Raw genomic sequence first — 12239 nt, 5'->3', positions numbered from 1 at the left:
GCCAGGGCAGTGAGCAGCATGAGGACTCACCTGGAGAGACACTCCTCCCTTAAGGCCTGGATGGCGATACGCGTGATATTCACAGACATCAAACAGAAGGGGAATTGCTAGAATGGATGGGGTACCAGGTCAGTGGCATTCCAGGCTCTCACCTTCTGTGCTTCCCGTTGCCTATAATCTAGACTGGCCCTCGGGAGATGACAACAATCACAGCCAGAGGCAAGCAGCCAGCATTATTGATGCTTACACTTAATTTTCACCATAATATTCCCATTTTACAGATAAGGAAACTGAGGCCTAATGACCTTAAGTAACTTTCGTAAGGCACAGAACCAGGATTCCTACTGAGGTCAATGCACTCCAAAGCTGGTGCACAAACCTCTGTGCTAGTTCTCAGCCTCTTCAGCATCCCACCCCCCAGCTCTCCTTGGCCTTCATCAGACCCATCCTGTGTGCTGCCTGTGGACCACATCACCCCCTGGGGTTGGATGGACACAGGATGGGTGAGGTGCAGTTATCTAACCAATTCAGTAGGTTCTTAAAATCTCTTCTCCCTTCTGTAGGCTTCCGGTTATTTCACTGCTCATAAGCTCTTTACCCAAAAGCTGACAGAGAAAGTACAAGTAGGCAGAGAGTCAGCCTTGACTTGGGGTGCACCCCAACTCTTGGTAACACAGAGGCCTGAGAACGGGCTATGCAGGTCACACTCCTGAGAGGGGCAGCCGGGGTCCACCAGGGTGCTTCACCAAAAAGGGCCTCGGAATTCCCTGTGGGGTTCACATGAATGCTGTAGTTTTACAGTGGCCACTTCCTATTCTTTTATAAAAGATTTAAAAAAAAAATAAATTTATTTATTTTTGGCTTTGCTTTATTTTTGGGTCTTCATTGCTGTGTGGGCTTTTCTCTAGTTAGAGCATGTGGGGGCTACTCTCTAGTTGCAGTGCATGGGCTTCTCATTACAGTGGCTTCTCTTATTGAAGAGCATGAAGCTCTAGGCATGCGGGCTTCAGTAGTTGCAGCACATGGGCTCAGCTGTTACAGCTCCCGGGCTCTAGAGCACAGGCTTAGCTGCTGCACAGCATACAGGATCTTCCTGGACCAGGGATCGAACCTGCATCTCTTGCACTGGCCGGCAGATTCTTTACCACTGAGACACCAGGGAAGCCCCTTTCCTATTCTTTAACAACAAAAACCCAACCAAATGAAAAGGGGCTTTTCCCAGAGGATTTGCAAATATTATATGTTAGTTTCCGCCACAGTACCCACACAAGGATGTTGGCTGAGAGCAACACGTAGACCAGTGTGTCCCTTAGTTTAGAACAAGAACCAAAATCTACATATTCCATCTGCTACCCCCCAAAAGAAAATCTGTTACATTATGATGTAGAACTGTGCTGTCCAGTACAACAGCAAATAACCACATGAAGCTCCTGAAATGTTAATTAATTTAAAATTAAGTAAAATTAAAAATTCAACTCCTTAGTCAAAGTAGCCATATTTCAAGTGCTCAACAGCCACACGTGTTTAGGAGCTGCTACACTGGACAGTGCAGACAGAATATTTCCTTCACTGCAGAAAGTTCTGGTGGACACATTGAACTGGAGAGGGTCATCTGGTTCCACAAGGATCTTTCTCAGGGGCTTCCATGACACCTGGATTCCAGATCTTGGCCCGGCCACCTGTGAGCTGTGTGTCCTCAGGAAGGCCACCGAAACTCCATGAGACTTGGCTCTCTCTTCTCTCGAAACCAAAAAGGAAATAAACACTGAGTGCTGGGGCTTCCCCGAAGGCTTAGTGGTACAAGAATCTGCCAGCCAATGCAGGGGTCTTCCTGGGGGAAGACATGGGGACATGGGTTCCATCCCTGATCTGGGAAGATCCCACATGCTCCATAGCAACTAAGCCTGAGCACCACAAATACTAAGGCTGCATTCTAGAGCCTGGAAGCCACAACTACTGAAGCCTGTGTGCCCAGAGCCCACGCTCCACAAGAGTGTGTGTGCTTAGCCACTCACTGGTGTCCTACTCTGCGACTCCATAGACTATAGCCCACCAGGCTCTGCTGTTCATGGATTCTCCAAGCAGCAATACTGGAGTGGATTACCATTTCTTTCTCCAGAGGATCTTCCTGACCCAGGGATCGAACCTGGGTCTCCTATATTGCAGGCGGATTCTTCACCATCTGATCCACCAGGGAAGGCCGACAGCAAGAAGCCTGCACACTGCCACTAGAGAGTAGGCCCTACTTGCCCCAACTAGAGAAAAGCGCTCATGGCTATGAAGACCCAGCACAGCCAAAAATAAATAAATTAAAAGAAAAACCGAAATACCTTGAGCGCTGTGCAGAAAATAGTGAACAAAGCAGACCTGTGGCTGCCCTCCTTACAAAGGCATGCTTCGAAGACTGGCATCTGGGAACCTGGATTTTGAGAAGGTTCCCACCACTCCCGCAGGCTGACTCACTGTACCTAATCTGTTTGTGCAATCCATATGGTGTATGCTGAACACCTGCTTTCCATCCGATTCTGGAATTCTGGTACATGTGACACAGATGGTGGGCTTCCCAGGTGGTGCTAGGGGTAAAGAACCCACTGCCAGTACAGGAGACATAAACGATGCAGGTTTGATCCCTGGGTTGGAAAGATCCCCTGGAGGAGAAAATGGCTACCCACTCCAGCATTCTTGCTTAGAGTATCCCATGGACAGAGGAGCCTGGTGGGCTATTGTTCACGGGGTCACAAAGAGTCAGACATGACTCAAGCAACTTAACACACACACACACACACACACACACAGATGGCTATCGTTCATGGGGTCACAAAGAGTCAAACATGACTCAAGTACACACACAGGCACACACACACAGATGGCTATCGTTCATGGGGTCACAAAGAGTCAGACATGACTCAAGCAACTTAACACACACACACACACACACACACACAGATGGCTATCGTTCATGGGGTCACAAAGAGTCAAACATGACTCAAGCAACTTAACACACATACACACACAGGCACACACACACAGATGGCTATCGTTCATGGGGTCACAAAGAGTCGAACATGACTCAAGCAACTTAACACACACACACACACACACACACACACACAGATGGCGCGCATGCGCACACACACACACACACACACAGATGGTGCCTGCATGACCAGCCCCCAGTAGAAACCTCAGATATTGAATCACTAGTGAGGACCTGAGAGGGTAACAGGCAGGAAGGCCACAGGTCTCCAAATGGAGGAAATAGGCAGCAACTGTCAGACTTTTTTTTTATCTCTTAAGCAGCAGGAGGAAACAAACTACAAGTGTCAGATTTTTTTCCCCTTCTCTATACAAAATTAAAAGGTTTCTATTAAAATTCTGTGTTGCCATGACCACACCTGGTTCCACCTGAACTTAACTTTTCTCAAACCTTGAGCTAACAAATGCATTTTTCTTATGGAAATGTTTTTCTTAAGCTATGTTAATGAACTGTATATTTACCCTAGACTGTCTTTCTTCAGGTCGGTTCCCGCTTAAGACTCAGAACCCATAAGGGTTCAACAAACCAGTATGCCATTGTTCTCCTAATCTATGTTAATTAAACTATATATTTACCTGGAAATCTGCCTTTCTTCAAGATTCATGTCAATTGTTTTATGGCCCGGGATGACTCTCCTTGTGCCAGTGTTATCGCAAAATGCATGTTGTGGGTGAGGGGCCTGGTGCCACTCTAAGTTTTGAGACATCTCCTTTCTCTAATTAACAGCTTGCTGATAGGTACATAACATACTGCTAAAGGCTAGCAGAGGGGCACTCTTTCTGCCCCCTTCTGATGTCTATGTCAGAAACTTTCTCTCTCTTTTATACTTTAATAAAACTTTACTACACAAAAGCTCTGAGCGATCGAGCCTCGTCACTGGCCCCGGATTGAATTCCTCTCCTTTGGAGGCCAAGAATCCCAGCGTTTTTCACGGTTCAGCAACAACCTTTCAGACCCTAGCTGGCAACAATCCATGTGTTGGCCAATGTGATGCTGCTGGAATTCCATGCATCTCATGTGCCTCCACGGGGAGAGGAAGCTCCTGGAAGCCTGTGTCTGGTGTCCGATGGATTTTGTCCACACACTTCTTCCCTCTGCTGATGTTGCTTTTGCTGCAGTTAATCACAGCTGAGAGAACAACTATAGGCCAAATCCTGAGAGTCCTCTCAGTGAACCGATGAACCTGGCAGTAGTCCTGGGGACCCCGACACAAGGGCCATGCTGGGTGGAGTCAATTTGTTAACCATTACACAAACTCTCTGAGACAGTGTTTATGATCCACAGGCTACATTTTCTACTAGCCCACAACCTGCCTCGCAGAGCTGCTCTGAGGAGTCATTTAGATCACATGGGCAAAATGCTAAGCGCAGTGCTGGCCTGAGGAGGTGCTAACAGATGCTCATAATTATCCATAGCTGAGGTCAGCAGCAGTGCATCTGTACATTCAGGTATTGACTACTTAATTATCACAATACTTGTGTAATATCATGACTTCCCTTGATTTCCTTCAGTCTAAAAATGTAGTAACATAATTAACACAGGATCTGAACTTAGCATTCATTCACTCTTGGGAACATTCTTTTTTTTTCCAAAGTACTTTATTTTATACAATATCTTTTTTTTTTTTCTGGTTGTGTGGCTTGTGGGACCTTAGTTCCCCGACTAGGGTTTGAACACAGCCCCCACCCCCACCCCCACCCCCAGAGTGAAAGCACTAGTCCTAACCACTGGACCAGCAGGGAATTCCCTGGGGAACATTCTTATAAAAACTTACTTACTAAAAAAGCCATGAAAAACTGGAATTCGGAGCAAAATATCTCCTTTCCTTCAGCAGTTCCCTTGGACCTGAAAGGTGAGGCTTTGAGCTAAAACATTACACTGAGGTGGTGTTTTGGGAACTGACTAAAAGAACAGCAGAGGGAATCAGACCTGGACACGTCTGAGTCTTCATTTGAAATTTCATTTCTCTTCATGCCTCACCTTTGAACCCTGAAGCAGGAAGACCAAATCCAGATCGGTTGGTTATTTTTGTGGGCAGCTGCCAACACAGCCCCACCCCCTGGAGATTCCAGTTCAGTAGTTCCGTGGAGGGAGGGGCCTGGGCACCTGCATTCCCCCAGGTGACTGTCAGGTGGGCTGCTGGCCAAGATCCCCACTGTAAGGAGCACACTGCTAGGTGAGCTGTCAGGAGACGGGGGTCCGCACGCCAGCTTCACCACTTCCTAGCTGTCCAACTTTGTGTAGACACATTTCATCCCTCTGATTCTCATGTTCCTTCACTGGGAAATGAAGATTTCCAAGGATCATTTCTGCCAACCTCTTGGCAGGCTCATCATGTTGATAGAATAAAATAACAGGTGGGAATGGCATGGAAGATGATACCAGTTGTTGACTGTGAGTAACTATTGTGGTAAGCTGCTTCTCTGCCTGCCAGCAATCAGCCCAATGTAGCCTGCATCTCGCCATCTGAACTGTAGCACTCCCCTCCTCAGGACAGCATGGATCACATGCTTCCATGGAGTCCAGGGTCCCCCAGCATCTGTAATGTCTGGCCAATTCCTCTTTAGCAGGATGTATCACTGAGGCCTCAGCTCTCTCCTGAGGGAACTATTCTGCGCTTGGTTGCTTCAGTCATGTCCAATCTTTGTGACTCTATGGACTGTAGCCTGTCAGGCTCCTCTGTCCATGGGATTCTCCAGGCAAGAACACTGGAGTGGGTTGCCATTTCCCCCTCCAGGGGAATCTTCCTGACCTAGGGATTGAACCCACATCTCTTAAGTCTGTATTGGGATTTCCCTGGTGGCCCAGTGGTTAAGACTCTGCACTCCCAACACAGGGGACCCAACTTTGATTCTTGGTCAGGGAGCTAGATCCCACATGCCTCAACTAAGAGTTTGCATGCCACAACTAAGACCCCATGCAGCCAATTAAAGAATACATAAAATATTAAAAAAAAAAAAAAGTCTCCTGTATCAGCAGGCAGGTTATTTCCTACTAGCACCACCTTGTGGCTGACTGTATTTGGCCTTAGGGTAAGTTCTAAAATTGAATGTCGAGCCCTTAAACTAATGCACTTTCTTTCCCCCCAAATATTTACCAGCTGTTGTTTCAGCCTCTGAATTAGGCCTCTGGTTTCCTTTACTCTTGGCAGTCAAAGGTGTATCAAAAGTCAGTCCAAAGTTAGGACTGGCTGCTGGCAGGGCTGTGTCCCTGAGCTGCTACTGTGGCTGCCTACGTGCCTCCTGGAAAACTGTATTTTCAAGATTCATAAGGGCCTGAAGTGAAGTTTTAAGACACTGAAGAAAAAAAAAAGAAGGAAAAAAAAAAAGACACTGAAGGACTTAAGAGTTCAAAGAACTATAAAGGTGGAAGGGACCTTAGGATCATTTAGGCCAAATCTCTTATTTCATAAAAGGGCAAACTGATACCCAGAGAGGGTAAGTGCATTCGTGCTAAGTCGTTCAGTCGTGTCTGACTCTGTGTGGCCTTATGGACTGTAGCCTGTTAGGCTCCTCTGTCCATGGGATTCTCCGGGCAAGAATACTGGAGTGGGGTGCCATGCCCTCCTCTAGCAGATCTTCCAGACCAAGCGATTGGACCCGAGTCTCTTACATCTCCTACATTGGCAGGCGGGTTCCTTACCACTAGTGCCACCCAGGAAGCCCATAGCTGACTTGCCTCATATCACAGCTAAGTATTCATACCACAGGTGGAACTAGGATCTAGATTCCTGACACCTACACCTGCCCCTCTTATTATTTTAAGCTGCTGTTCCTTTTATTGTCTGGCATGCATATTGTGGAGTAAATATAAATTCACTATAAATTACACAAAGGCCAGTGGGCAAAGGGATGACGAACAGGTTAGTCAAAGTGGTCAGGCTGGTCTGTACCCAGATGGCCCCGTACCCAGGGCTCCCCTCTCGTCTTGCTCTTCCCTCAGCCTGGCGTGTTCTTCCCTGGGATATCCAGGGACCTGCCCCCTTCACCTCAGTCAAGCCTGTCCTTGAAAACAAACGAGGGATGCTGAACTGGCAATAACCCTCTACCCTGGCTTCCGTTTCTACAGGAAGGTCTTACAAGAGAGCCTTAATACCCCACCAGAAGGGAGGTATTGAGCTCCGAGATGATTTCTAGGACATACTCATGAACTGTGGGACCCTGGGCAAGCCGTCTTCCCTCTCTGGGTCTCCACTGCCTCTACAACCAGAGGCTAGCCCATGATTGCTAAGCTACCCCTCAACCTTCGGGACACTTTTTCTAATTATTTTTTATTTTTGGCTGCACTGGGTCTTCGCTGCTGGGCACGAGCTTTCTCTAGATGTGGTGAGCAGGGGCTGCTCTCTAGTTGCGGTGCACAGGCCTCTCATTGTGGTGGCTTCTCTTGCTGTGGAGCACGGGCTCGAGAGCTCGGGCTTTAGCAGTTGCAGTGCTTAGTTGCTCCGTGGCTTATGGGAATCTTTCCAGGCCAGGAATTAAACCCATGTCTCCTGCATTGGCAGCCAGATTCTTAACCACCGGACCACCAGGGAAGTTCTGGGACTCTTATGATGAAGCAGCGTTGCTGCAGGAGATTGCACTGTTTCATAAGCTAACTGATCTGGTTCTTAAACTTGACCCAGACATTACCTCCCTGCATCGTGAAGACCACTGAACACACCCACATTCTCAACTTGTGGGTCCTGATCTATCTCAGAACCAGATCCTCATGAAGTGCCCTCTTGCCTCCTCCAGTGTCTCCTGGAAGAGACAGGCAAATGTGAAGTCATCAGATGTAATGAGTGTTTTTTCCTCAAAAGATAATAGAGATATTCAGTGAACATCAGAAATGAGAAAACTGCCCACGTGATAGGAACTGTGTGATTATTTGTTTTTGTAGTCCAGGTGGCGCTAGTGGTAAAGAACCCATCTGCCAATGCAGGAGACATAAGAGACAAGGGTTTGATCCCTGGGTCAGGAAGATCCCCTGCAGGAGGAAATGGCAAACCACTCTAGTATTCTTGCCTAGAGAATCCCATGGACAGAGGAGCCTGGCAGGCTACAGTCCATGAGGCCACAAAGAGTCAGATACAACTGAGTGACTAAACACACACAGGAAGTTTTAGATTCAAAAGAATCTACTTTACTTTACAATGGCTGTATATATATGTGTATGATGTTGTGTGTGTGTCTGTGCACGCTCATGCAAGTACAGATACAATTCTGAAAACACGATTATGTATTACATATGTTTATATTATCCATAAGATGTATGTAAAAATGTATTTTTACTCATGGAAATCAAAAGTTACTATGATAACTAACATACTCCTTGAGTGACTAATGTGCTTAGCACTTTATACAGTTTTTCTCCAACTCAGCATAAATCTATAGGGTTGGAATTATTCTCTCATGTTACAAAGGAAGAAGCTGAGGTTCTGAGAATTAAGTGATAATGACCAGCAACATGGTTATTGGAGCTGTCTCTTCTTGCAGCACAGGCTGGCCTGCCCAGGCTCTGAGACACAGTGATCTGATGAATATGCTGCAAGTCTTACCTTTAGTTACTCATTCTCAGCTCCTCTCTTATTACACCCTACTTCCTGTTCTCTGTGAAGTGCGCTGGCGGCTGGGCGGGTCCACTTACCCCTGGAGACCATTCCTATTAGAGTTGAGGGAATCAGTGACACATACACATCTCCTAAGCTCTGGCTGCTGAGAGGGCCTAGAAGCAGGGAGATCGTAATGGCAGTGGGAACACCAGCATTCAGATCTTGGTTTTCAGATACCATTCTCCAACTAAAGAACAAAAGCTCGCGGAGAAGTGTTTGGTTTCAGGGCTGGGAATCACACAGGGAAAATAAAACATGAGCTGAGGGTGTCTTCTCAGATCTAGAAAGTAGAAAAGTGCTCAAAAAGGGACAGGGCATGTTCAAAGGGCACAGGTACCAACCTGAAAGAGCTCTTAAAGTGGACATGGCTGGAGCAATTTGAGCAACCAAATGCATAATACATAATGAGAGTAGTGGATTATAACCTATAGATAAAATAAATATCTGATATAAAAAGTACCTGAATAAATACATAGCACAGATACTTCTTTCTTATAGAAGAATTCCAACTAACAAACGTAAGGGGGATGAGGGAAACAGAAAATCACCATTAGAACCAAGTCTGAGGAAAAACAGGATATTTATATAGTTTCAAGGTATCATCCTCCAAGACAGTGATTAATTATGGTGGCTCAAATGGTAAAGAATCCGCCTGCAATGCAGAAGACCCAGGTTCAATCCCTGGGTTGGGAAGATCCCTTGGAGAAGGGATCTTCTACCCACTCCAGTACTCTTGCCTGGAGAATCCCATGGACAGAGGAGCCTGGTGGGATATGGTCCATGGAGTTGCAAAGAGTTGGACACAACTGAGCGACTAACATGTTCATGTTCAAAGTATATTCCCCCAAGAGTGATTATTTACAAAGGGAAAAATAGTGACTTTACAGAGGAGAGACCTGGCTGGTACCACCTTAACCGTGTGCTCCAGGTTAACCTCACCAGTGGCATGGGTGCTCCCGACGTGAGGGCTGTCACTTCCGTAGGGTTCTTGCCCAAAATGCATAACCTCAATCTAAAACTCATATGGCAAATGGAACCCCCGCCCCACACTTGCTCTTTTCCATTTCAGTTGGTTGCCACTCTGGGTTTGCAGCTGCTCAGGCTAAAAAGCACCACTCTCTTTTTCTTACACTTGCATGCAATCCATTCAAAAACTATGCTGGCTGTATTCTCCACAGCCCATACACTCAAGGTTCTATACCCAGGATCTGATCACGTCCTACCTCCTCTGAAAAATATTCTGGACCAAACCACCATCACCTCTAGCTTGATTGTGAAAGTCCTCACGGGAGACCACTCTCAACCCACGGGCTGGTAGGATGCATTCAAGAATGTAAGTTGGACCCTATCACTCCAGGCTGTTCAAAACCCTCATTTGACTCAGAGTAAAAGTGAATGTCCTCATCACAGTCTATCAGGTGCGACACCACCTGGTCCCTGTTACCCCATCACCTCCTTCCCACTGCCCTCCCTGCTCCTTCTGCTCTAGCTGGCCTCCTGCCATCCCTTCCCATGAGACACACTCCTTTCTGGAACCTTGGCTCGCGATGCTTCCTTTGCATGGAATGTTCTTCCTCTAAACACCAGCTTGGCTAACATCCATGCCCCAAACTTCAAGGCATGGTTTAAGTCTCACCCTCTCATGAGAGCTACCCTAATACCCCATGAAAACTGTAATCCCAGGACTTCCCTGGTGGTCCAATGGTTAAGAATCTGCCTCCAGTGCAGGGGATGGAAGTGGGTTTGACCCCTGGTTGGGGAACTAAGGTCCCACATGCCGCAGGGCAACAAAGCCCAAGTGCTGCAACTAGAGAGCCTGTAAGCTGCAACTACTGAGGCTGCGCCACAACTAGAAAAAGTCCCCATGCTGCAATGCGAACTCAATGCAGCCAAAAAACCACTGTAATCCACCCATATTCTCCCAACCTTGCCTATTTAGCACTTAACATACACCCTATTATTTATTTATGTATTAGACTTACTGTCTTGTCCTCCCAGCTAGACAGATCTCATTGATGCATCCCAAGCACCAAGAACAATAACTAGCACAGGGAATGCTGAATAAATATCTGTTCAGTAAATGAATGAATTCCAGGCCCCATGAATCTGGGATAGACGAATGGCAGGGAACAGGTCAAGTTTGTTGTTTAAAATCAAGGGACTACCATCTTCACTACAGGGGAAAACCCTGAAGAGAGGCCTGGACAGAACCTGAGGGCTACAGGAGCCACTTCTGAGCTTTCAGTAAGCCCATGTGTGTCACCCGGCCCTAGGAGGCAAAGCCTCTCCTCTGGGCACGTAAAGGCCGAATGCCCCCTCCCCCAGGGTCAGGAGAACATGCCGGTGTCAGGAGGGCAGTACGCTGAAACACTGATGCCAGGGCTGTGTCCCGTGCTTGTGTACATTACCTCATTTAACATCCCCAGCTACACAGCTGAAGTTTCCATGATCTCCTCTCTACGGATGAAGAAACCAAGGCTCTGAGCAGTTGAGGCACTAGCTTGAGACATACACTAATGAGTGTGGAGCTCAGGTTCCAGCCAGGTCAGGGAAATGGGGGTGCCCATGCCTGTTTGCCTTAGTTCTCCTGAGGGCCCTCAGCAATTGGAGATCTACCCACGAAGCTGTCCCCACTACTCAGGAGAGCCCTGCGCCCACGTCCTAGCCCTGCAGCCTTCTCTGCTGGCTTCTCACCAAAGCCCCACCTGGATATGATGACGAGACAGGCGGAGAATCTCCCGGGCCATCAGCAAAGTCTTTGAGTCCATCACCAGGTACAGGAGATGCAGGAGGGCAAGGAAGCCTGCTCCTCTGAGGTCTGTGGCTGGATTTGTTCCTAAAACAGAAACCAAGGGAAAACTGAGGGAGTTTAATGAAACCCTTGTACAGCAAGGAGATCAAACAAGACAATCCTAAAGGAAATCAACCCTGAATATTCATTGGAAGGACTGATGCTGAAGCTGAAGTTCCAGTATTTTGGGCACCTGATGCAAAGAGTCACCTCAATGGAAAAGACCCTGATGTTGGTAAAGACTGAAGATAAAAGGAGAACTCTGGGATGACAGAGGATAAGATGGTTGGATGGCATCACTGACTCAGTGGACATGAACTTGGGCAAACCTGGGAGATAGTGAAGGACAGGGAAGTCTGGTGTGCTACAGGCTTTGTGTCCCAAAGACTTGGGACACAATTTAGTGACTGAACAACAACAATGAAATCCCTGCTCCCTGAGTCAATGACCTTGATCACTGCCCAGGTGGTGAATCTAGACTTCCTCTGACTGACTGCAATGAGGTGGCCCTCAGCTCTGCCAGGGCAGTCAGAGATGCAGGGAAGGGGCTTTTATCCTTCCCTGGTGCTAAGGAGCCCACCAGTCTCTATGGGATGTCAGGGGAGGTGACATGCGAACAGCAATGAGGCACCCCTGCCCCTCCCAGCCAGTGGTATTAGCGGAGGCTCAGTGGGATACGTGGATTTCTATCCCCACCTGGCAATAATGAGGTGACATCACCTTTCCCCCACTGCCCAGTGTCAGAGGAGGCCTGCTACAATAGAAGATTTAAAGAAGATCCACAGTGTCATTATATACTACCCCAAATGTCTAGGACAAAA

General features: G+C 47.4%; 1 protein-coding gene across 3 annotated transcripts in view; it reads right to left on the bottom strand.

Moving 5' to 3' along the window:
• ELMOD3 (ELMO domain containing 3) overlaps nucleotides 1-12239 on the bottom strand; it is a 33244-nt gene that overhangs the window by 1724 nt on the left and 19281 nt on the right. For all 3 annotated transcript variants that reach the window (XM_043468700.1, XM_043468698.1, XM_043468699.1), the window contains 2 exons: nucleotides 11333-11463; nucleotides 31-107 (listed from right to left, as the gene is read on the bottom strand). In XM_043468700.1, coding sequence (XP_043324635.1) covers nucleotides 31-107; nucleotides 11333-11463 — 208 coding nt within the window. The remainder of the gene's footprint in view (nucleotides 1-30; nucleotides 108-11332; nucleotides 11464-12239) is intronic.

This window comes from Cervus canadensis, chromosome 5, assembly GCF_019320065.1.
Source record: "Cervus canadensis isolate Bull #8, Minnesota chromosome 5, ASM1932006v1, whole genome shotgun sequence".
Taxonomy (NCBI): domain Eukaryota; kingdom Metazoa; phylum Chordata; class Mammalia; order Artiodactyla; family Cervidae; genus Cervus; species Cervus canadensis.
This window is presented reverse-complemented; position numbering and strand designations above follow the sequence as displayed.